This window comes from Labeo rohita, chromosome 7, assembly GCF_022985175.1.
Source record: "Labeo rohita strain BAU-BD-2019 chromosome 7, IGBB_LRoh.1.0, whole genome shotgun sequence".
Classification (NCBI taxonomy): Eukaryota; Metazoa; Chordata; class Actinopteri; order Cypriniformes; family Cyprinidae; genus Labeo; species Labeo rohita.
Window position 1 is genome coordinate 38,599,152 of NC_066875.1, and position 26,053 is coordinate 38,625,204.

General features: G+C 36.2%; 1 protein-coding gene across 1 annotated transcript in view; it reads right to left on the reverse strand.

The window, feature by feature from the left end:
• The window catches only part of gigyf1a (GRB10 interacting GYF protein 1a), a 35,036-nt gene that overhangs the window by 2,992 nt on the left and 5,991 nt on the right, over positions 1-26,053 (reverse strand). The window contains 24 exon segments of the mRNA XM_051115933.1: positions 208-3,775; positions 6,918-7,059; positions 7,156-7,203; positions 7,282-7,445; positions 7,692-7,852; positions 8,588-8,760; positions 8,850-9,038; positions 10,450-10,575; positions 10,667-10,737; positions 10,829-10,929; positions 11,015-11,118; positions 12,819-13,033; positions 13,137-13,296; positions 14,392-14,537; positions 14,635-14,814; positions 15,000-15,120; positions 15,206-15,432; positions 15,810-16,003; positions 17,866-17,974; positions 18,062-18,120; positions 18,122-18,177; positions 18,424-18,519; positions 22,036-22,165; positions 25,495-25,558. Of these exon segments, the coding sequence (XP_050971890.1) occupies positions 3,708-3,775; positions 6,918-7,059; positions 7,156-7,203; positions 7,282-7,445; positions 7,692-7,852; positions 8,588-8,760; positions 8,850-9,038; positions 10,450-10,575; positions 10,667-10,737; positions 10,829-10,929; positions 11,015-11,118; positions 12,819-13,033; positions 13,137-13,296; positions 14,392-14,537; positions 14,635-14,814; positions 15,000-15,120; positions 15,206-15,432; positions 15,810-16,003; positions 17,866-17,974; positions 18,062-18,120; positions 18,122-18,177; positions 18,424-18,519; positions 22,036-22,165; positions 25,495-25,529 (3,075 nt within the window). The 5' untranslated portion in view covers positions 25,530-25,558 and the 3' untranslated portion in view covers positions 208-3,707.

Consider the following 26,053-nt stretch of genomic DNA (forward strand, 5'->3'; position numbering starts at 1 on the left):
GCATCAAAAAAAAAAAAAAAAATTTAAAGTATATTCAAATAGAGAACTGTTATGTTAAATTCCAATACTTCATTTGACTTTTTTCTGTATTTTTCTGTATCAAATAAATGGAACTTTGAGCATAAGAGACTAAAAACATTAAAAATCATACTGATTCAAAACTTTTGAACAGCTGTCTATCCAAACAAATGAATAAATGTTCATTACCAAACAGACGGTCTTGTAGCGCAGTAACCACTTCAAGCTAAAGGTGAACTTCAGCCATGCAGTCAGCAGGTGGCGGTAGAGCTGATGAAGCTTATTGGTTCTTTATCTCCAATACATCAAAAAAAAAAAAAAAAAAAAAAAAAAAAAAACATCCTCCAGTCTTTTTTTGTTTTCTTTTGTTTTCTTTTTTTTTTTTTAAAAAAAGTCTTTTTCAGTCAATGAAATAATTCCAGTCCACAAAAAAAAAAAAAAAAAGAAAAAGAAAAAAGAAAATTGTGTTGGCTAGCACCCTGGACCGAGCGTTTTAATCCTTTTTACATAACGGACAACACTGTAAGTGAATCTGCTCTGAATCTCCACATTGTAACCAAGTTTGAAGACTGTTCATATAGTCTTAAATATCAACATTGTTCAGCGAAAATCCTCCGTGGGAAAATTCCAAGGATTTTTCCACAAGTCCCAATGTGTCTGAAGCTTCCCTTATCCATTTACGGTAAAGCTTGCATGGTGGCGTTCTCAAACAGACCACCGTAAGGAGAACAAGTCTCATACAAGGGCGTCAAAAACTCTCCAAGCGTCCATCTGCTGACAGAAAGCGGGCATCTTGCATTCTGTCGGCGCTCTCCGAGCCCGAGTGAAAGTTCCTCACAGTTTTAAGCAAATGAAAAGTGCATAGTGAGGGTATCAGGGCAGTGCTAGTCCCTTTGTTATCTTTATGATGGCCATGACACCCCGTCCAACCTCGGAGAGGAGGATGGACACACACACACAAACACACACACAAAAAAAGGAAAATACAAAACGAATAAAACACGTTCACACTGTCCAAGGAATTATCTGGCAGATCTGAGGTCTATGTTCTTTTCTTGTTCTTCTCATCACAGATATGTCCATCCAAACTAATCCACAAGCCAAAAAATGATTGGATAAAAGGGAAAAATGTTAAAGCATTCAATATGCATCTTACAGTACCAAGAGGTCATCTGTGCTGTCATGATTTTTGCCTTCTTTCCAGGTACATAAAGCATTTCTTCGTCTCGATGATCAATTCGATTCCATTGCAAAGATTAGTCAAAAGTAAACAAAAGAACAAAAGTTCGGTAAACAAAATATGGTCGCCTTTATGATTCTTAAAAACACACCCTGTCCGTAAGATAAAGGTACATAAACAAATCTTTGATGCAATTCCGTGACTTGCGTTCCAGCGATCCAAGTTTGTTTCAGTCAGCAAGTTACATAGGCTGCGCTCATATCCACATGCAAAGGAAGGGTCTGACGTCATGCCATTAAAGTCCCCCGAACAAAACGTTTCTGCAGAATCGCATTTTCGATCACCACAAAAATAAAGGGGGGAAAAAAAGCACCCACAAATGTCTGTGCGGTTTGTAAACAACCAAAACTCCAGTATGGAATAGAATATCTTTTTTTAAGTTCTCATTTTCATAGTCAAAGTCTGTATGAACAGGATTGTAGAGGCAGTGCGTTTTTGTGGTAGCCTTTCGATTTCGCTCCTGATCATGTTAATATCCTGTGTTGAGCAACTCCATCTACACCGTTACATTTTTTTGGAATACATTCAACTTTTTTTTTTTTTAAGAAGGAAAGAAAAAAAGTACACAAATGCACTTCACATGGTGGCAACTGAAAAAAAAAAAAAAAAAAAATCCAAGGAAATTTTTCAAAACGAACAAAAAAAGTAGCAGCCCCAAGTGCTCTTCCTTTGTAGTCCAATACTTTGTTATAGATTCATATATAATCATATATAACATTAAAAGAAAAATCACCATCATTGTCGTCGACAACAACAATGAACAAGTAACAAAATATACAAACATTTTGTGCACCGCCAAGTGCACTTGCACAGTTTGTTGCGATCGTTTTTTTTTTTTTCAGCCAGAAAGAGTCAAAACCTCAGTCACTCGAGAGCAAGAGAGTGGACAGAAAGGCAATGTTAGGTCACATCCTCCAAATATCAAATGTTTCTTTCATCCAAGCATCCCCAGGCTACAATAGAACTGTACAGAGATAGGCTCTTGGTTCATAAGCATGGGAGGCATGTGGGGGGCGGAGCCTTCTGAAGGAAGCCACGCCCCTTTGCTAAAAAATAATGTCTTAATGGCAGCAATGAAGTCTAATCATTCGCCCTTTAGTTCTTAGGCACACGTGGGGACAGAAAAAAAAAAAAAACGCACACGCACGCAATGCAACGTACCACAAGTAACCATTTCCTAAACGTATACAAGATTGAGCTCTTCAACAACACACAAACAAAAACAATGCTAATGACATGTTCTAAAACCTCACAGAGGCAAAAATGAGGCGGCGGAGGCAGGAAAAGACGTCTCTCGCGCTCCCCGCCGTGAAAACTAAGAGTGCTGGTTGGCGTAAAATGGGCTAAAGCTTTTGTGTTTGAATCTAGAGGTCTTTCTTTGTTGGGGAATTGAAGGGCTGGTGAAAGAGGATGTGTTGTGCCGTTGCCCCTCTCTCTGTCTTTCATTCGTTCGCTTACATACTGCACGTTTACAAGAGGAGTAATACACACAGTTCCTCCTGCACACAAGCGCTCACATTCACACATTCGGTTCATAGAATTCAAAAAAAAGGAAGGAAAAAAAAAAAAAAAAAATCACTCTGAATGACGAAATGGCCTCTTTTGATCATCTAAGTAAGCGATTAAAAAAAAAAATACATTGTGCAGACTGGTATGTTTTAAACGCACATACACACACACACGCTCTCATACGGTCTTGAACAAACATGCGTGTATTGACATACACACACAGGCACACGATCACAAAAATATTCATCTCTATTATATCTAACTTTTTTTTTTATCTTTTTAACTTGCATTTTATGTGAGTGCAAATCTTCAAGTTTTATAATCAAAGTTTTTTTATAATAGCTTTACGTTTTTATAGAAACTTTATATATATGTATATAAAAAAACAACAGTGTTTGTCTTTAAAGAGAGGATTTGTTTTTCTGATAATGTCTGAACTAAAACACGCAATGGTCCCCCAATCGCCACCATTTCCTCCCAGCACAAACTCCAGTTCTGATTCACACACACACACACACACGCGCGCGCGCACACACACACACGGTATATATATGTGGTAATATTTCTGAAGCCATACCACATAAATATACAAGTAAATCTTCTCGAAAAAAGAAAAAGGAAAAAAAAACAAACAAACTCTATCTTAATAAAGTGCATTAGTCTGAGTGTAAGGTGCTTAATGCTGTAAGTGCCAGAACTTTATCACCCCCCGTCCCCCGAAAACACACACACAAACACAAAAATAAGTTCACACCTGTTCCCTTCCCTGTTGAATTACATTCTTCTATTCCCAGCGCAAAACCCACCCACCCCTAAACTGATACCTTACTCCTGGCTTATCCCCAAACCCCTCTCCCTCAAAGCAGTGCACATTCGACTTGCGGAGTCTGATTAGGTGGACCCGCGGGTTTAAAGGCCTCGTGTAGCTATTGCTGTGGATTCAGTAATCCTCGACCATCTCCATCTCGTTTAGACCATACCGATCAGGGCCACCATGGAATGAGTACCCTAAAAAGATACAGACAGAGAAAGAAAAATTAAGCTTCAAAACAGTAGAAGGTTTTTGTAGAAGTTCTCTAAAGGACGCATTCCAAAATATCAAACAAATCAGCCTACTGTGAATTAAAAGTACACTACCTTTCAAAACTTTGGGGTTGGGAAGATTTTTTTTTTTAATAAAGTCTTTTATGATCACCAAGGTTGAGATTATTTGGTCAAAAACAGAAAAAAACAGAATATTATTACAATTTAAAATCATTTTTCTTTTCAATTATATTTTAAAATGCAATTTATTCCTGTGATGCTAAGCGGAATTTTCAACATCATTACTCCAGTTTTCAGTATCACATGATCCTTTAGAAATCATTCCGATATTCTGATTAGGTGCTCAAAAAACATTATTAAATGTTGAAAACAGTTGTGCAGCTTAATATTTTATGGAAATGGTCAGCATTTCAGCATTTTTTAATGAATAGAAATTGAAATTCACTTGAAATGTCACTTGAATTAAACACATCTATACCAAATAAAAGTATTTTAATTAAAAAAAATAAAAAATAAAAATCTTACTGACCCCAAACTACTGAAAAGTAGTGTAGGTTTTTCATAAAACTTTTCAGTTAAACAGAGCATTTAATTCCCAGAACATTCATAATTTAAAAGAAATCGAACCATCACACAAACTAGTGTTCATTTCGTTACTGAAAAATATGAGGAAAAATGTTCTTGACAAGAGTTTTTCCCCCATGACTAAAATGAGACAATGTTGAAATGATACTATACTACTATATCAAACTATATCAACATGCAGTATCATTGACGATAACAGATGAGACTAAAATGTATTTAAAAAAAAATTAAAAACGATACCAAATCTCTTTTTTTTTTTTTGTCGAAAAAAAGACAAAATATTGCGGACTGCTGTATGTCTGTACTACGCAAGCGTTCATGTGTCCGGTTGCCAGATAACAAGATTCCAAATCCCCAAATCAGAGCTTGTCTGTTAAAAGCAGCATTTTCTGCCCTGTGCTTTACTTTATTTTTGCAATCTGGCAACCGTGCACACACGCTCACTCTTCATCACAGAAGTGCAGACAATGATCTGAAAACACCAACAAGTAAGTTGAAGTTTAGCGATCTCCATGCGAGATGTTTGTCTTAAATGAAAGTGTCTTTCAGCCAGTCTGTGGTCTGTCATGAGATTTTGACTATATTGTTTGCAACTGTGGTTGCTGAATAAATGCACTTGCTCAACCGCTGTTGTTTTTAAGAGAAATATTATTGCAATTTGGAATAACTGGACTCACCATTAAGAACTTCACTATTATGATATTTTTTTGTTTAATTTTACTAGTTTTCATAATGTAGACAGAGTGTGCATTATCTAAGTCTTGAAGTGGACTTCAATGGTGCCCCGAGTTTCAAAATGCAGTTTCAATGCAGCTTCAAAGGGCTCTAAAAGATCCCAGAAGAGAAATAAGGGTCTTATCTAGTAAAATGATCGGTCATTTTCTAAAGAAAAGTAAAAAGGTATATATACTTTTTAACCTTAAATGCTCATCTTGTCTAACTCTGCAATGTGCATGCATACTCTATTTAATCTGGGTCAATACAGTTAGGGTATGTCGAACAACTCCCATCTCATTTTCTTTTCCAACTTCAAAATCACCCTACATCGCTGTTTTACATTTGACTCTCTTTGCATGTTCACTTTGTAAACACTGGGTCGGTACTTCTGCAGCGATGTAGAATGATTATACATTTGAAGGAGAAAACGAGAAGGGAGTTTTTCAACATAGCCTAGAGCATTTAAGGTTAAAAAGTATAACTTTTTTTTCTTTTTAGAAAATGACCGATCATTTCACTAGATAAGACCCTTATTCTTCGGCTGGGATCATTTAAAGCTCTTTGAAGCTGCATTTAAACTACATTTCGGAAGTTCAAACACATGGGCACCATAGAAGTCCACTATATGGAGATAATTGCTGAAATGTTTTTCTCAAAAAACAATTTCTTTACGACTGAAAAAATAAAGGCATGAACATCTTGGATGACAACGGGGTAAGTACATTATCTGTAAATCTTTGTTCTGGAAGTGAACTTCTCCTTTAATAACTAATTTGATATTAATTTCTATATTATAGCCTATTAAATAGCCTATGATAAATCAGTAAATTAAATTAAATAAAATGAACCATGTGCAGACTACTGATTTGTGCTTACTGCTGAAAGTGCAATACCAGAAATGTGACCCTGGACCACAAAACCAGTCTTAAGTCGCTGGGGTATATTTGTAGCAATAACCCAAAATACATTGTATGGGTCAAAATTATAGATTTTTATTTTATGCCAAAAATCATTAGGAAATTAAGTAAAGATCATGTTCCATGAAGATATTTTGTAAATTTCCTACTGTAAATATATCAAAACTTAATTTTTGATTAGTAATATGCATTGCAAAGAACTTAATTTGGAAAAATTTAAAGGCGATTTTCTCAATATTTTGATTTTTTGGCACCCTCACATTTCATATACTGAAATAGTTATATCTCGGACAAATATTGTTCTATCCTAACAAACCATACATCGATGGAAAGCTTATTTATTCAGCTTTCAGATGATGTCTAAAGCTCAATTTTGAAAAATTGACACTTATGACTGGTTTTGTGGTCCAGGGTCACAAATGTAAAAAATACATTTCTCAAATGACGACAATCATCGGCTAAAACTTAACTACACAAAAACAGGAAAAGGCTGACACAGGACTAAGACTAAATTTAAAAAATGGCTGACAAAAACACCAGCACAAATGATAAAACAATTTTTTGAATCCTCTTAAATGTAATTTTAGAGCTTTTATGAAAAAATATTTCATATAAAAGTAAAACATTCCACTATCAAATTATGCCTTTTAAGGGTCAAAAGCCTCAAGTACAACATAACAGCAAGTTCTAAGCTGTATGCGTTTAATTCACTAAAAAGTATGTCATTGTTTTTCAAATGTTCACTAAAACAGTCATCAGACTAGTTGGACTGCACTGGTTGTGCTACATGGTTGTTTTGATTCAATATAAACAACCAGCTGACAGGAGACATTTGCTCAGGAATCAGACTACTCTGGTCATGCTGCATGTAGAAGAAAATAGGTTACCTAAGATGCTTGGGTCAGAGTGCAGCATCATGGGCTGTTTCTTCTTCAGCTTTGCTGCCTGATCATAGACCACACCCCCCTTCCCAGAATGCACCTGGAACATCGTCTGCAGGGCACTGGGGTTCATTCCTCGTACAGTATCCTAAAGAATGTGAGAATGAGACCCAAATTCTTGGAAAATCTTGGTTCTGCCCATCAAGGAAATATAAATCACGGCTGACAGAGTTGTAACCCATACCTGCAGAGGGAAGTTGTTCATGCTAAGTCCAGCCATCTCTTTGGAGAGCTATAAGAGGACCGAGATTTTTATTAGCAATAGGCAAACACCACACACAACGAATTTATATCTTCCTGTCACACACACCTGCTGCTGCTGTCTCTGGTGGTTAGCTTTCTGTTTGGCACGGCGCTCCAGGAACTGTCTGGCGAACTCTTTGGCTTCGACAGTGTCGCCCAGGTAGGAGCAGATAAAGTTCAACACATCATACGGGGACTCCACCTCCTTCAGGTACGCCACAATGGTAGGCACTGTGGACGCAAACACACCCTCACATTTCGCTTGGAAACTCTCGGGCCTGCTAGGCTAATAAATGTGTGTTTACTGTGCACATGTCTTCTGTTTGTTTTTACAAGCTGAGGGACGAGTCTAAATTACTTTCCACCGTAATCGCCAGCTTCAGCAGATGTTGTCAAAAGTGAGTTTGCATTTCAGATTATTTTTTAATACAAAAAGACCCAAATGAGTGTGTAAATCCTAAAAGAGACATGTCTTACCATCCTGGGAAGAGGAGGAGTTATTGGCGGAGGTGTTGAGCGCATGCAGCATCTGTTCACACCAGGTGGTGAAGCCGTCCTGAGACTTCATCCCCTGCAGGAGTTTCAACAGCCGCTCCTCCTCCTCAGTGCGTTTGCGGTTTCTCATCATATACTGCTCACTGTAGGAACATACACAAATGATTTAGCTAGAATAAACACAAGTACTAGCAACACCAAGGTCATAGGTTCAAATCCCAGTTCAATTTACTTTTTTGCATGTATAAATGATTTGGAGTTTAAGAAACATTTTTTTTTATTATCAATGTTGAAAACCGTTATGGTGCTTAAAGGGATAGATCACCTAAAAAAGAAAATTCAGTCATTAATTACTCACCGTCATGTCGTTCCAAACCCGTAAGACCTTCATTCATCTTCAGAACACAAATTAAGATGTTTTTAATAAAATTCAAGAGCTTTCTGACCCTGCATAAACAACAACGCAACTATCACGTTCAAGACCTTAATTTTATGATGCTATGAGAATACTTAGAAAGTCGTTATTTTTGTTTTCTTTGTGCACAAAAAGTATTCTCGTAGCTTCATAAAATTAATGTCACATGGAGTATTTTAACAATGTTCTTACTACCTTTCTAGATCTTGAATGTGGTAGTTGTGTTGCTGTCTATGCAGGGTCAGAAAGCTTTCGAATTTCATTGAAAATATCTTAATTTGTGTTCAGAAGATGAACGAAGGTCTTTAAGGTTTGGAACAACATGAGGGTGAGTAATTAATGACAGAATTTTCATTTTTGGTTGAACTATCCCTTTAAATTGTTTGTTATATCCCTCTATCAAAACTGCTCTCGATATTGGTATAAGAAACTGAAAAGCTGTTAGCATGTGGTTTGTGTTTACCTCAGCGAGGGACTGCTCCGGCTGTTCTTCAGCCCTATGTTGTTGCGAAGTGCGCTCTGGTTCTTGAGGGCCTCGTCCCAGACTCCCATGCCTCCTCCAGAGGGGCTGCCGCTGCCACCCACCTTTCCATCCAAAGATCCAGCAGCTCCCCACAACGAAGAGGCATCACCCCACTTTGGAGCAAGACATCCATAATGTATTTATTTTGACTTTTTTGCACTGGACTGCACAGCAGTGATGTTTGTATGTGTGTGTGCCTTACCCTCTGCTGCTGCTGGACTCTGTGCTGTTGTTTGTGCATTCTTTCGGTCTCCTGCTGGACGTCCAGGAGGTTGAGAGGCTTGGTCTGCTTTCCCAGACCAGGGATGGGTCCTCCGCTCCAGCTCGACCCGGAGCCTGAGGAACCCTGACGTGGAGCCTGCTGGAGCAACTTCATCAGCAAATCCTGCTGCTGGGAGAAAGAAAAAACAACATATGAAGAAAGAAACAGAGAAAAATTGAGAAAGGGATACGATAGTGAAATTTAAAATAACTAGATTCTATTTGAATATACACTGTATACAGTTGAGGTCAGAAGTTTACATACACCTTGCAGAATCTGTGAAATGTTGTTTCACCAAAATAAGAGGGATCATACAAAATGCATGCTATTTTTTTATTTAGTACTGACCTGAATAAGATATTTCACATTTTTAAAAAAAAGTCTACATATAGTCCACAAGAGAAAATAATAGCTGAATTTATAAAAATGACCCCGTTTGAAAGTTTGCATACGTTGTTGTTACCTGAATGATCCACAGCTGTGTTTTTTTGTTTAGTGATGGTTGCTCATGAGTCTCTTGTTTGTCCTAAATGGCCTGCTGTTCTTCAGAAAAATCCTTTAGATCCCACAAATTTTTTAGTTTTTCAGCATTTTTGTGTATTTGAACACTTTCCAACAAAGACTACGATTTTGAGATCCATCTTTTCACACTAAGGACAATTGAGGGACTCATATGCAACTATTACAGAAGGTTCAAATGCTCACTGATGCTACAGAAGGAAAAAATAATCCATTAAGAGCCAGGGGTGTAAACTTTTGAACAGAATTAACATTTTTCTTATTTTGCCTAAATATATTTTTTTAGTTAGTACTGCCCTTCAGAAGCTACAGAAGATATTTACATGTTTCCCCAAAAACAAAATAAGTTAAATCTACCCTGATCTTAAAATTCAAAAGTTTTCACCCCCCAGCTCTTAATGCATTGTGTTTTGTTCTGGAGCATCAGTGAGTGTTTGAACCTTCTGTAATAGTTGCATGTGAGTCCCTCGGTTGTCCTCAGTGTGAAAAGATGGATCTCAAGGTCATACGGTCAATTGTTGGAAAAGGTTCAAATACAAAAACGCAGAAAAACCAAAGAATTTGTGGGACCTGAAGGATTTTTCTGAAGAACAGCAGGCCGTTTAACTGTTCAAGACAAACAAGGGACTCATGAACAACTATCACACAAACAAACAAACAAACAAGCTGTGGGTCATTTAGGTAACAACACAGTATTAAGAATCAACTGTATTTAAACTTTTGAACAGGGTCATTTTTATAAATTCAACTATTTTCTTTTGCAGACTATATGTAAATATGTAGATATTGTGGACTATATATGTATATGTTTTTATGTGAAATATCTTATTCAGGTCAGTACTAAATAAAAAAAATAACATTAATTTTGTATGATCCCTCTTATTTTGGTAAAATAACTAACATTTTGCAGATTCTGCAAGGTGTATGTAAACTTTTGACCTCAACTGTGTGTGTGTGAGTGATGTGCCGGATCATTGGCATCAAATGCATTTATTAAAAAACATAATAAATTTGCTAATACCTGTTTGCGCCTGTAAAGCTCCTCCTCCTCTCTCCTTTTCTGCTCTTCTCGCCTTTTTTCATCTCTCCGTTTTCTTTCCTCTTCCTCACGCTTGGCCCTGAGTTCAGCTTCTCTTCTCTCATGTAGCTGAAACACAATGCAAGGCAATAAGAACAGGAGTTCGAGTCCAGTGCATTTCCTCAAATCACCAGCAGAGGCCATCAGTGGCAACTCTCACCTTCTGAAGCTGTTCTAGAATTGGACCCTGAGATGAAGAATTCATTAAGTCCCATAGACTGGCCTCACCGCCTGCTCAAAGAACAGGGAGAAAGTTCATTTATTTTCACATGCAAGTGTGAGGGGAAAAAAAGTGATTCTTTAAGTGTTCTTCTGTGTGTACCTGCTGGCTGTGAGGCTGAGGTATGCATGTCCCACATGGACCCTGTATCTGGCACTGACATCGACCTGTTTAACGAAGGCATCATACCCTGCTCTCCACACCTACATATAAAAAAAAAAAAGCATTGTAATGCATGAAATGTCCTCAGTGACACTGCAAACACAAACACGAACGCAACAAACTCACCTGTTGATGAGCTGGAACAGCTGCTGTTGCTGGAGTTGCTGGTAAAGAGCCGTGGCAGCAGCTAATTCCTGCTGCTTCTTCAGCCGCTCCTGATCCATATTTCCCTGAAAGACACAGAGAGGTTAATAACACGTTAACCCATGATAGAGAGAGATATCACATAAGCACATTTACAAACACAAGTTATCCACGTTTAAAGAAAATTATATTTAAGACATCAAAACATTAATGCAAATTGTAAAAACATCAATATAATAACAAATTAAAGATAACAGTATTCATTACATTATTCATATTGATAAAATCCTGATATTTTAACACCACATAACTTTCTTTTATTTATTTATTTTTTTATTTAAATTGATCCATTTGGCTTAAAAGAGTTTTTTTTTGCTTAATGGTATTTACCTACACTGTTGTTCAAAGCTTTGGGATCGGTATGAATCTCTTCTACACATCAAGGCTGCATTTACTTGATCAAAAAAATTATATTGTGTAATATTGTAAATTATTAATACAATTTAAAATAGCAGTTTAGTATTTTAATATACTTTAAAATATAATTTATTTCTGTGATACAAAGCTGAATTTTCAGCATCATTTGATGAATAAAAAGTTTAAAAGTACACCATTTATTTTAAATGGACATCGTATCTATTTTGAAAATTCAGCTTTGCATCTCAGAAATAAATTATATTTTAAAGTATATTAAAATAGAAAACTATTATTTTAAATTGCAATAATATTTCACAATATTATTGTTTTTTCTGTATTTTTGATCAAATAAATGCAGCCTTGATGAGCATAAGAAACTTCTTTAAAAAAACTTCTTTGAAAAAAAAAACATTAAAAAAAAAAACAAAAACAAAAAAAACATACTGATGCCAAACTTTTGACCGGCACCAACACTACTACTTCTAAAATAATTCTTAAAATTAGAGTAATCACAGAATTTTTCTTCCACGTTTTAACAGTACTTTGTTTGCCAAAAAACTGAAAATGTTCAATTTTCACTGGACTACGAGAAAACTTTAATGTTTTATGTCTTCATTTGATTACCAGGAAGAAAAAAATAATAATAATCGTAAAATATAATATTTTTTTTAGGGCCCTAAAAATGCACTTTTTGTTAAACTTTCCATAAATTGCTGTTCAACTGAACGTGTTTCATGATTTGAAGACATGCTTTTTGATTAATAAACGTTAATTAAACCATAAAAAAATAAAAACAGAAAAAAATGAAGTTCATAAGAATTAAAACTGAAAATAAATAAATAAATAAATAGAATTTTGGGGGGATTGGATTTAGTTTTTATTTTGCATTTAAATTTGTTAATGCTCCAAAGCAGCAATAATATTGCACTGTAAAATAAAAACAAAATATTTAATAATAATAGAAACTATTGTACTTTTACAGATTCTCTATTTTTAACAGAGAATCTGTAAAATTACTAATATTCACATCTGTCCTAACTTCTTTCATTTTTAAAGTTAAACCATAGAGCTTTTATTTTATTAAAAGTATAATAAAAGCAGTTCAGTGAACAAATTTAGGACCTACCTTTTACATTTTGAAAAGTGAGATTTGAATACTTTAATACTTTAAGACACTTGCACACATTCCACGTGAACACATATGCAAATGTAAACAAATACACGCAGACCCACACAGACACAAATTTACAAACAGCTTATTCCCATTTGAATTAAACTAAAGACTAATGGACAAGATAAACTCCCTAGAATGTAAACAAACCCATGGAAAACAATGCCCAAACATTCACCCTTCCACCCAGAGACTCACGATTGCCCCCCGGGGTGGGTGAGGGCGAAGCTGGGCTTGATTCCTCACCAAGAGGGGCGGAGGGGAGGGGCCAGGGGCGAAAGGCACACGCCCCCACATCTTAATGACTTCCCCCAGCGGCTGAAATCCCTCATCACAACCACGTTTAACAAGCAGGTTCATGGCGAAATACCCCGCCTGAAACCACTCACACATCTCCACTGTACTGAAAGGACCTGAGAGAGACAGAACAGACAAAAGAGGAGGTATTAACGGACTATACTCAAAGCACTGCTCCATATGCATGAGTCGACCTCCTATGAGAGAATGCGCGCGTACCCTGAATCTCTCCTTGCGGGTCTTTGTAAAACCATTTCATGGCCGAGTCATGGGAGAGAGGAAGAGCAGAGGCTGTGTTTCTGCTCTCCTGAAGAGTCTGGGTGAAGCACTCTTCCTCTAGAGATGTGTCTTGGAGCGCTGCCACCATCTTCTCTGCCTCCTACACACATAAATCACCATCAAAAACTCTTTTCCACTACAAGAATGCAAGGGTGCTATAAACAATGTCATTTATCCACAGAGGAAACATATTCTACACTTTTTGTAGCATTTATTTTATTAATTATAATTGTACGATTTATAGTGTTATTCCAAGTTTCTAGCACAAAATTAATGAATTACAAATAATTTAGTCATAAATTAGTTTTAGTTTAGTTTTTTTATATATAAAAAAAAAAGTGTCATAATTTGGTCTATTTATAACTTTAAAATATTATAAATTATAGATTATAAATTATAATTTAGTCAATTTTAATTTTAACTCCTAGCAACCTAGTTTAAAAAAAAAATAAATTATTATAATTTAATCATTATTTACAACTGTAATCTAGGTTTCTAGCACCCAAAAAAAATATTACAAATAAATCATAACGTATAAACTATAATCTATTCAATTTAGTCATATTTTGGGTTTATGCTATCCCAGATTGCTAGCAAAAAATAAATAAAATTTATATATAAATTTTGTTGTGCAATCACAACAAGGTTATTTTTATTATAATGTATTCTAAATAAATAAATAAATAAATACACACACACATATATATATATATATATATATATATATATATATATATATTTATTTCTTTTAATAATACATTAAAAATAAAAAATAACCTTGTTGTGATTGCACAACAAAATTTATATATAAATTTTATTTATTTTTTGCTAGCAATAACGCATTACAAATAATTATAATAAATTATATGTAATAATTTAGTCATAATTTAGTTTTGTCTAGTTTAGTCTAAAACCAGGTTCCTGAAACAATTACATTACATTGTTATTTAAATAAAAAAAATAAACAATTTAATCATAATTTAGGTTAAAAAATACAATTTAGATAAAAATATATATATATTTATATATTTATTAATACATTATAATGTAAAAAATAACCTTGTTGTAATCGGCTAAACCTCACAAATGAGAATACTGAGCATCTATTAATCAATGCGATTAATATGCAGATGGTATTCAACAAGATATTATATATATCTTATCTGTTACTCTCAGAACTTGTTTTCTGTGGTACCTGTTGCAGGTGCTTCATGCCCTCATCATCCTCAATATCACCCCCCGGTAGTGGGAGGTCAGTAGCAGCAGAGGACGAAGAGGGAGGCGATGAAGGCAGACTGGAGGAGGCACTGGGGCTCAAATCTAACATGGCCTCTGATAACACTACAAAAACAAAATAAAATAATAATAATAAAAATACACAAGTGAAGCACTGTTCATCTACACAGCTACAGGAAAATCAATTTAAAATTTACCGTACCTTCACTTGGTAGTTTGTTGGGAATGGAGGGGGCAGGCTGAGGCTCCTCCAGGCCAGAGGGGGCAGCAGAGGGCACAGCCTCAGGGACAGGAGTAGGAAGAGTTGGAGGGAGAGAAGGAGGAGGGGAAGGAGAAACCGGTTTCACTTCAGTTTCAGACATCGGAGCAGAGTCAGTGACATCTGCAGAAACAGAGAAAGATAAAAATCAATGAAATCAATGCATTATATCTGAATTAAATGCACTTCAAAGATAAATCTCAGACTACTTCACAGCAACGTTTATATTGTATGTGTGTACAATAAAAAAAATTCAATCTTTTCCTCACACAAAGCAATCATATACATTTTTCCATTTCTATTCCCACCTTTCTCGCTTTTTTCAGTATCATTTCCGTTCTTCTTCTCTTGATTAGCACCGTCCTCTTCCTCATCCTCCAACCCCTGGAACTCAAACTCCTCTTCTGGAATAGGATCTTTCGGGCCCTTCTAAGACAACAGGAGTGAGGGAAAAATGTTAAGAAAAGAAAACCACACATCAGAAATCATTAGAGACTAGATCTTGTGGTCTTACCTTGATAGACATAAACGCTCCAGAAGAATCAAAGGTTCCCATTTCTCCATCTTCCTCATCTGTACACCACTCTGGCAGACCATCTCTCTCCTCCTCTGCTCCTTCACTGCCTGCTCTCCTTCTGCCTCCCTCGTTCCCTCCATCCCGGAAGTCGAAGTCAAACTTCCTGCGGCGAACTTCTCCCGGACCAGAGTGTTCCCGCCAACCGGCCGAGCGAGGACCACCATCTAGGAAGAAGTTTAAGAAGACTTTTGTTAATATGTATTCCATTTTCAGCTGCCATTACTCCAGGCTTCAGTGTCACATGATCCTTCAGAAAACATTCTAATATGCTCATTTGCTGCTCAAGAAACATTTCTTATTAATTGTGAAAACAGTTCTGCTGCTTTATATTTTTGTGGAAACTAATCAATTTTTGTACGAATAGAAAGTTCAAAAGAACAACATTTGATCTTCTGTAACATTATAAATGTATTTACTGTCATTTTTGATCAATGTAACGCATCCTTGCTAAATAAAAATATCTGATCCCAAACTTTTGAACAGTTGTGTATGTTTAACTGAACTTAAGCAAATCTAATATTAACTAGTAAACTTGTGTTACCATCTCTTCGTGAGCCGGTGAGTCTCCAGCTGCCACCAGGCTCTCCTGTGTCCTCTTCTTCCTGATCCTCTCTAAGTATGCGCCAGTTTTCACTATCAGAGCGCATGAACTCCTTTCTGCCACCTGGACCCCCCTCCTCAAAACCCAGGCGCACACCTTCCCTCCTCAGAGGTTTCTCAAAACGTCTTTCGTTTCTGCAGATTAAAAAGAGACAGAGGCTTAGATGGCTTTTAATTTGCCTCAACAGGCAACTAAATCTAGACAGTATGCTGATAAACGTATTTTATATTTATTGAGACAACAGCTAAAGCAGCAAACCGAGACTACAATTGGAAAAATACCCCAACAAATGAAATTAAAGAAAGGGTTTTTTTGTTGTTTTTTGACTAACAAAACTACAGAAATATTTGACAATTAAATAAACTAAACTAAAAAATATTGGTCAAGTCGATTTAAAAAAAATTGGCTAATTAATCACTTTTTTTTTTTTAACCCCACCTAACATTAACGTTTTTAAATATACTTTAATATTGCAATAATTTAAAAAAAAAAAAAAAAAAAAAAAGTAGAAACAACAAAGACAGTATATTTTTAATATTTGTTAAAAAAAAAAAAAAAAAATTGTATGACTGAAGGCGAGTATCACTGATGCCAATATTACAGATGTCACCAGAATTTTTTTTCCCCCTAATATTTAACCATTGACTATAGCCATTAAACATTACAATTTAATTGAGAGGTATCATTTTTAACATTTATTAGACTTTAAAAAAATAGCAACTTTAAAGTAAACTTAAAACAATTTTCACATAAACCCATTATTTACCTGTGCCCTTCAGCAAGTATGAAATATACAGAAATTGAATAAAAGTTATCAAACGCTAAATATTAAATTAAATATAGATGAATCCTTAAAGCTACAAAAGTTATCGATTTCCTCTTTTTTCTTTTGTTCTTTGATTAATAGACATAAGAGCACCCGGGTTATTACGTTATTTGGCTGCTATTACTTTAAAGGAGAAGCTCATTTCCAGAACAAAAATTTACAGATAATTTACTAACCCCGTTGTCAACCAAGATGTTCATGTCTTTCTTCAGTCGTAAAGAAATAGTTTTTTTGAGGAAAACATTTCAGGTATTCTCTCCATATGGTAGACTTCAATGGTGCCCCCAAATTTGAACTTCCAAACAGCAGTTTAAATGCAGCTTCAAAGGGCTCTAAACGATCCCAAGCCAAGGAAGAAGGGTCTTATCTAGCAATCGATTGGTTATTTTCTAAACAAAATGACCATTTATATACTTTTTTTTTTTTTTTTTCAGGTCAATACAGTTAGGGTATGTCAAAAAACTCCCATTCGTTTTCCTCCCCAAAATTGTCCTACATCGCTGCAGAAGTACCGACCCGGTGTTAAAGTAAACATGCAAGAAAGATTAAATTCCCATTACAAAAAAAAGGTAAAAACAGCGATGTAGGACGATTTTGATGTTGAAGAAGCAAACGAGATGGGGAACTATATTGACCTGGACTGCACAGACTACGCATGCGCATCGCAGAGAGACAAGACAAACATTTGAGGTTAAAAAGTATATAAATTGTCCATTTGTTTAAAAAATGACTGATTGTTTCGCTAGATAAGACCCTTCTTCCTCGCCAGGGATCGTTTAGAGCCATTTAAAGTGTATTTTGCAAGTTTAAACTTGGGGGCACCATTGAAGTCCACTATATGGAGATAATTCCTGAAATGTTTTCCTCAAAAAACATAATTTCTTTACGACTGAAGAAAGAAAGGCATGAACATCTTGTGTTTCATTCGCACTTTAATATGAAATTATAGAGGCTACAGCGCGCCCCGTCTCATTTATGCATGCATTGATGTGGTTGTAAAGACATTCTGTGACTAAAACACAATTCATGTCAAGAAAAAGTAGACAGAAACAGCAGTTGTGAGTGGGGGGGGCAACATTAGCCTCACCCATGCGTTAAATATTTTTAACGCCGTTAAACTGGAAAAACTAATCTAAAAAAAAATAAATAAAATAAAACAATTGACAATACCTGTCATCCCAGCTCTGGCTGCGATGGATCTCTCGAACGCTACGACCAAAACCGCCCTCTCCTTCTTCACTGCTTCTTTGGTAGAATCCGCCCTCTCCTCGTCCTCGACCTAACCACACAGCGAGACATAAACTTCAGCTTCCCCACCAATACATGAATAATTTACATGCATGTACACATAAATAGATCAACTTGCCTCGACTGCCTCTCACGCTGCCTCTACCTCGGTTCACCCCAGCCGGGACGGCCCCGCCCCCCCTTACCCATAAGCCTCAGCACAGCCACACTGTTGACAGACATTGAGAAGTTCCTCTGCAAGGAGAGAAAACACATGAGTAATGAAACCAGGACCACACCAAAAACCACAAAATCGGTGGAGATAACACTATTGTACTGCCAAAGGCGTTTTTTTTTTTTTTTTATACGAGAGTGTTTACGGTTTCTGAAAAATGTGTTTGCCCCACCTCAGATTACTTTGACAGGAGAGTGCGTGTGTGAGATGCATGTTTAATCAGCCTCAAGCTCAAAATGCCAGATGTGTAAGTGTGCGCTTCTTACCTGCTCTTCCTCAGTGAGAGGCAACAGTGCCAGTGGCTGTTGAGGCTCATCCTGCAGAATAGCAGCAAACTCCTTATCCTGCATTTCTTCAGGGACCTGATAACACAAAAGACTATGACTCACTCAGCTGTTACAAATGATAGACTCAAATTATCAGGACATTTACATCCGGACAGCGAAACATTTTAAATATACAAAAAGTCTGGACTGTGCAGGTTTAACCCATCAACATTCTTCTCAAATATTTTTTTAATACATCACATTCTGGGTAAATTCCAAAAGGCAAGTTGATGCTACACAAATTGAGCAACTGAATCGCTTTTCTCAATATCGCATTCTTTAGGTTTGGTTTCTGAAAGAAGTCTCTAAGGATTAGTTCACGTTCAGAACACCTTGTCATCCAAGATGTTCATGTCTTTCTTTCTTCAGTCATAAAGTAATTGTTTTTTTGAGGAAAACATTTCAGGAATTATCTTCATATAGTGGACTTGTATGGTGCCTTCCAAAAAGCAGTTTAAATGCAGCTTCTAAGGGCTTTAAACATTCCCAGACGAGAAAGAAGGGTCTTATCTAGCGAAACGATCGGTTATTTTCTAAAAAAAAAAAAAAAAAAAAAAAAAAAAAAAAAAAAAAAATTTACAATTCACACACTTTTTAACCACAAATGCTTGTCTTGTCTATCTCTGCGATGCACATGTGTACTCTGGTTCAAGACAGTTAGTGTACGTCGAAAACCTCCCATCTCGTTTTCTTCTCCAACTTTAAAATTGTGCTACATTGCTGTTTTACCTTTATTGTAAGGGGCATTTTACCTTCTTTGCATGTTCACATGGTAAACACCAGGTTGTTATTTCTGCAGCGACGTAGGACGATTTTGAAGTAGGAGGAGAAAATGAGATGGGAGTTTTTCGACATACCCTAACTGTATTGAACAGGAGTGCACAGAGTATGCATGTGCTAGACAAAACAAGCATTTGAGGTTAAAAAAGTATATTAATTGTACATTTTTTTAGAAAATAAATCAATCATTTTGCTAAACAAGACCAATCTTCCTCATTTAGAGCCCTTTAAAGCTGCATTTTGGACGTTTAAACTCGTGGGCACCATAGAAGTCCACTATATGGAGAGAAATCCTGAAATGTTTCTCAAAAAATAATTTCTTGGATCTTGGATGACAAGGGGGTGAGTAAAATATCTCTACATTTTTGTTCTGGAAGTAAACTAATCCTTTAACGCTTAATCACTCAGGTTGCATCTGATCAAAAATACATTAAAATCAGTAACATTGTGAAATATTACAATATGAAAAACCTTTTTCTATTTGAATGTATTTAAATATACTGCTCCCATACTTTTGAACAGTAGCGTACATACAACGGTCAAACGGTCAGAAGTAATGCTCACTTTCAAACGGAAACCACCCTTTGAGTTTGATGTTATTTCTAAGGAACTGTGACTATTTAAGGGTTAAGTTTGCGCAATGCTGACATGGCTTCCTACAACAGACACTAACTGGTCAACTTTTAGATGTAATCAACTTGCCTAAACAGAGAAAAATCAAAACATTTTAGGTTCCCTTTTCAAAGCAGTTTCAGATTTCACAACACTGGCTCTATGTGCTTTTGAGTGCCTAGATTTCTTAAAAACACTTTTTAGACACACTGAAAGTGTAATTACAAAACATCTCCACGCTTGATTAGTACACGCTGAATTTTTCTTCTGCAATAAAAACCATGGTAAATCATTATCTTAAGGCACAGTTTCTACAGTCTATTTTTGTTGCAACAGAGCACTGGCACTGCCGTTGCCCGTGGAAACCTTTATGACTTGTGTCAGTGCTGCTAAGAAATTTTTTGCATTTTAAAGTCGACCAGTGGAAACATGTACTAGACATACATTGTGTGCTAAACCTCAGGCCATATAAACGCCACAAAAGACATCCATTAATGGACCTCCAAAAGGTCGCTCAGCACTCAATGAGAACACGAAACCCTTATCGAGTGACATTTACAAACACAATGTTTGTATTCGACAAAAATCACAGAAAGATGAACTGTCTGAGCATCTAATAACGTTATATGAAGCAAATTAAATTTATAAAGTAAAGAGATTGTTCACCCAAAAACAACATTTTGTGATCAGCAACTCAAAATAAAAGAAAGTTATTCAGTAAAATATCCAAGCTCTTTTCCATTTAATGGATGTGAACAGAGATTAGGGTCCGTAGAGCAAAATTCCCCCAATGAAAACTTGTTTTATAGCAATTATTTAATTATTAACTAACACAGCTGTCAGGAGATTGAAATTGGCCAAGCTGACATGAACAAATGATGCCAATAACCTGAAAACGCCCAATTACTGCCAGATCACTTGGACTAGAAAAAATTTTTGGTCAAGAGATAAAGATGTAGGTACAATCACTGCAAACTGAACTGAATGTTGCAAACTTAAAGGGGTCATATGATGCTGCCAAAAAGATTATTTTCCACATACTGTACATTATTGTTGCTCCTCTCTGCCCCGCATTTCTAAAAAATGTGTCAATTTTTACAAAGCTCACCATTCTGCTCTCATTAGCAAGCTACTCAGTGAGTTGTGATTGGCCCAATACTTCAAGCATGTGACAGAAACGTCACGCCCCTTATACATTTGGGCAGTATTATGCAAATCTTCACACGCTTAAGGTATTCGGTTGTGATTGGCCTCAAGTATGTGACGGAAATATCATGCCCCTTACCATGTTGTGATGCTGTGTCCCGGCGCGACGATACAAAAACAATAAAATCCATTATAAATGAGGCATTTGTTGCATCCAGTGAGGACATAATTACAAATTACAATAACTCATACTGTCTTTTTACGCATTGTGTTGCGTCATGCCGCGTAAACATAACACAGTGTCTGCATTTGTGATCGTAGAAATGACAAACAAGCACTACTCTACACTGCTCACACTCACGTTTGAATTGCCAGTAGCAAATTCTTTAAATATGAAAACGTACTTACAGGCTGTGAGTCAGAAGTGCCAGACTGTCCTTGCAAAGTTGGAATTGCCCCACTTTATAGTGTGCACAGCTGGCATTGTAGGCTACTCTCCCAGGTTCAGGAAACAGTCCTCCGTAAAATGCGCCACACACACTTGATATTTGCATTGTACTGTTCTGGAACAGTATTGTAAATATAACTTAACCACTGATTTCTAGTTGTGTACTCATTTGGAAGGCTAAACAAAGCGCTTTCACTTTCGCAACAAAACACACAGCAGCTCCACAACATGGCAGCGGCTGCAACAATACTACAGCGAGAATAAAAGTTATGTCTTCTTTGTTTGCGTATACATTTGGGCGGTAGTATGCAAATCTTCCCACACCGTAATGTAGATGTGGGGACGTGTTTGAATGAGCCGTTTTAGGAAGGCGTGGCTGAGTCTTAACTTTTATAAAGAATATCTCTTTGGGTTTAAGACTGTAATCTGTGCAACTTTATAGATCTTATATATGCACAAACAGCTTGTAACACACCAAAGACAAAGGAAAACATAAAATCGCATCATATAACCCCTTTTAAAAAAAGACCAACTCAACTCAGGATTGTTCTTAGGCATTTTCCCACCTTGTTGTCTTTGACATAAAGTGCTAGCATCTCCTCTCGGCCGTAACGGTACTCGGCCAACTTGTACTTTGGCATAGCAGGAGAGGCAGGAGGGGAAGACACACTGCCTCCACTGGAAAGTGCACGGAGCCTGGGGGGGAGAGAGAGAGAAAAATCAGATCAAAAGAGATTCAGCGGCAACAATGTGAAAGCTTCATTGAGAAACGCTCCAATTCTGGCTACCATTCAAGGATGGCCCTGTCAATGTCAACTCTACATCCTACTTTATTTAGGATCTCTCACTCCCCTTTCCAAGGAAAATGGTGCTGAAGCTTGGGCTGATGCTTGGGTAGCCTAATATAACATAAATGATGTCTCTTACTGAAATATGTAGTAGAAAACCCATAAAAAGACTTACGTCATTTTAAAAATCCACATTGTTTTATGCATACTGCCGCCATTAATACGATGATGTGAAATGGCTGCACTCAGTGAGCTACTGGCGCTACCTGTTGCTATTTTTACTGCAACACAACTTGGAATACACAAATTAGAAAATAAAATACTGATACAATGCCACATTGTGGCTCATTGTCCTGGCAGGATGTAAACATGATGATGCTTATCATGATGCTGTGGCCACTGAAGGAGTTTCTCAGCACGGATTTTACTTGATATCCAGGGGTGTTTAGACTCCTTCTGGGGGGAATAAAAAATATTGACGGTAGGGCATTTGGTTTAAGCTTATGCTTATAACCATCGCCGCTTGCTCTTTCAGTAGCTTTGGTCATTGTATCAGTATTTTATTTTCAGAATTGTGCTGCGGTAAAAATACAAACAGGTAGCGCCATTAACTCACCAAGTGCAACCATTTTACGTCATAATGGCACCCCCCCATAACTGAAAATATGTATTAAACAATGTGGATTTTTTAAAATAATGTAAATCTTTAGTGGGTTTTCTACTACATATTTCAGCGAGACATCATTTATGTTATATTAAGCCATAAAAGTCTTCATACCCGGGGTTCCCTTTAAGAGCTAAAAAAGCTGTTTTTCCTAATGAATCCATATCAATCAATTTACACATACATTACGGTTCAAAAAATTTGGGTCAGTAATTTTATTTTCTTTTTTTTTTTATAAGAAATTAATACTTTTATTTAGCAAGGATGCATTAAACTGATGAAAAGTGACAATAAAGACCTTTAGAATGTTACAAAATGTATTAAATATAATTAAAGCACTTCTTTTAAAGTTTTAAAAACAGAACAATTCAAAAGCATAAAAGCAAATCTTACTGACCCCAAACTTTTGAAGAGCAGTGCATAATACTTACATAATGTTTAATTTTAGGCAAACAGGAAAATCAAGGGTCTTGTTAGAGGCTGTATATAAGAACTGTGCTTACAGTGTAAATAACTCTGCTGACTATACCGGGATCAATCTGGTTTTGTTATGTGTCAGAATTGAGTTATTGTTGTTCTGACAACTGTACTTGTTGCTGACATTATCTCGCCCCCGGCATTTGACGTTAGGGTTCCTGGTTCGAGCCCAGCAGCTTTCAGGGGCCAGTGCAAAGTTGTTTTTCCTGACTGAAACCACTTTTCAGCGGTGGAAACTTGTGAAACTGCACCAGCTGAGGCACCTTGTTGGTTGAAAAGGGGTTTCAGAGCTGTGGGTGGCTTTGTAAACTTTACATAAATACTACCCCGCTGAGATAAGCTGATGAAGAAAGCTTTGAGGAAACATACCACCCCTGCATTGTACATGTCAAACTCAGGAATTCACTTTTGTTGGCCGAGGACCAACTATGCACAGAAGAGTCTTAGTTCAGCAGAGGGCCACGCCTAACGGTTTAATTTCTGCATAATCATTTAGTGTGCGCCAAGAGGAGATACAGGGAGAGAAGGGGGTTGGGAAGAAGGGAATGATGAGAGAGAGAGAGAGAGAGAGCGCCTTACAGAAACATGGGGAAAGTAAAGAGCAGTGCTGAGGAAAATACACGGAAATGAGAATAACAGTTTTAAAGCGCACTACATTAAAGTGTTTTAGGAAGGAAATATATTTTCAACAACATAACTATAAATAACATGCATACAAACTGCTCTGGGCTATTTAACAAAATGGTTATACCGTTTTTTTGGGGGGGGGGTTTTGTCCGTCACATTGTATTGCATGTGCCATTCAAGTCCACATCAAAATCTCATTTAAACCTTGAATCAAACCTGTAGGATTTTGTAGGAAATGTAAGGATGTACAGATGTTCTTGATTTTAATCGAAGCACAAAATGCATTGCAATAAGGATGACAGCACTGAATTTACATAAATTAACAAACAACTAAAATACAACAGTGAGGAAAAACACAGTGATGGACATCAGTGACTGATTACATATTTTGCTCTTTACATAACTAGCTCAGGATTTCAAATGCAAAAGTTTGGGTTCAGTAAGATTTTTTTTTTTTTTTTAATGTTTTTGAAATCCAAACCTCAATTTATTTGATAAAAAGTACAGCAAAAACTGTAATATTGTGAAATATTATTACAATTTAAAAGAACTGTTATCAATTTAAATATACAGTTGAGGTCAAAAGTTTACATACACCTCGCAGAATCTGTAAAATGTTAATTATTTTACCAAAATAAGAGCGAACATAAAAAAAAGCATGTTATTTTTTTTTAGTACTGACCTGAATAAGATACTTCATAAAAGATGTTTAAATATAGTCCACACAAGAAAACAATGGTTGAATTTATAAAAATGACCCTATTCAAAGGTTTACATACACTTGATTCTTAGTATGGCATTGAAAATTGTTAGCTGAATGATCCTCAGCTGTGTTTGACCTCAACTGTATTATAAATGTAATTTATTCCTGGAACGTCAAAGCTAAATTCTCAGCAGCCATTACTTCAGTCTTCAGTGTCACATGACCTTTCAAAAATTCTTCTAATATACTTAAGAATGATTTCTTATGTGCTAAAGAATTATTTCTGAAGTGCTGATGAAACATTTATTATTATTATCAATGTTGAAAACATCTGTGTTGCTAAATATTTTTGGGAAACTTTAGGTTGAGGATTCTTTACAAAATAATACAAATCTTTTTACATTTTTAAAATGTCAATTGTCACTTTTGATCAGTTTAAAGCAACCTTGCTGAATACAAGTATTAATTAATTTTTTTTTTTTTTTTTAATCAAATGGCACTTGAAGGTCGCCTCAGAGCAACACTTGCAATACAACACGGCAAAAAAATAACAACATAGCATGTCACTTAGCCTAAAGCAGCTTATTATAGGAAAAAGTAGTGACGTAGTAACGTTACTGCTTGCATATTATTTCTCCAACAGTGATAAAGAATGGAAAAAAGAAATTCACTCAGTCAAGGACAGTGATGAAAAAAAAAAGTAAAAGAAAAAGTGAGGGACAAGCGAAGCGAAGGCGACACAGAAATAGAAAGGAAAGGATTTTACCATTCTGGGCCAAAGTTAAGTGTTTCAGCAGTCATATTCTTCCTTCCTTCTCAGAGGTGAAAGTCTACAAACAGAAATACCTGAATAAGAGCATGCAACACACTCAAATATGCTGCAAGCATACTGCTGTTCATTAGCACATATAGGGCCCTATGATTTCCATGATGCGGAAAATGTGGACGGAATCGTGTAATCCAGTCATAAAAACAGAATTTACTGAATAATGCGGAACGTCATGGAATTTGTCAAAGCTTGAATGAATTAATCAAAAGTTGGTCATTACACTTAAATCCAACCACAATATGGACTAGTATCTGTAAATATTACACCGCAAAAACACCATTTAAACGTGAATCCTGCATGTTCTATGTGTCTCTGTTTTAATAAATGGAGCAGACGAGCGGTTTTGTTTACTACACACACTGAAGCGCGCATTACGCTCGCAATGATTTCAGCATTTGACCGTTACATTTTAGGAAAACTAGCGTCATATCACATACACACAGAAATGTAAAGGCAGACACGGCAACCCGTCAAAATAAAAGTCTGGTTTAACTTG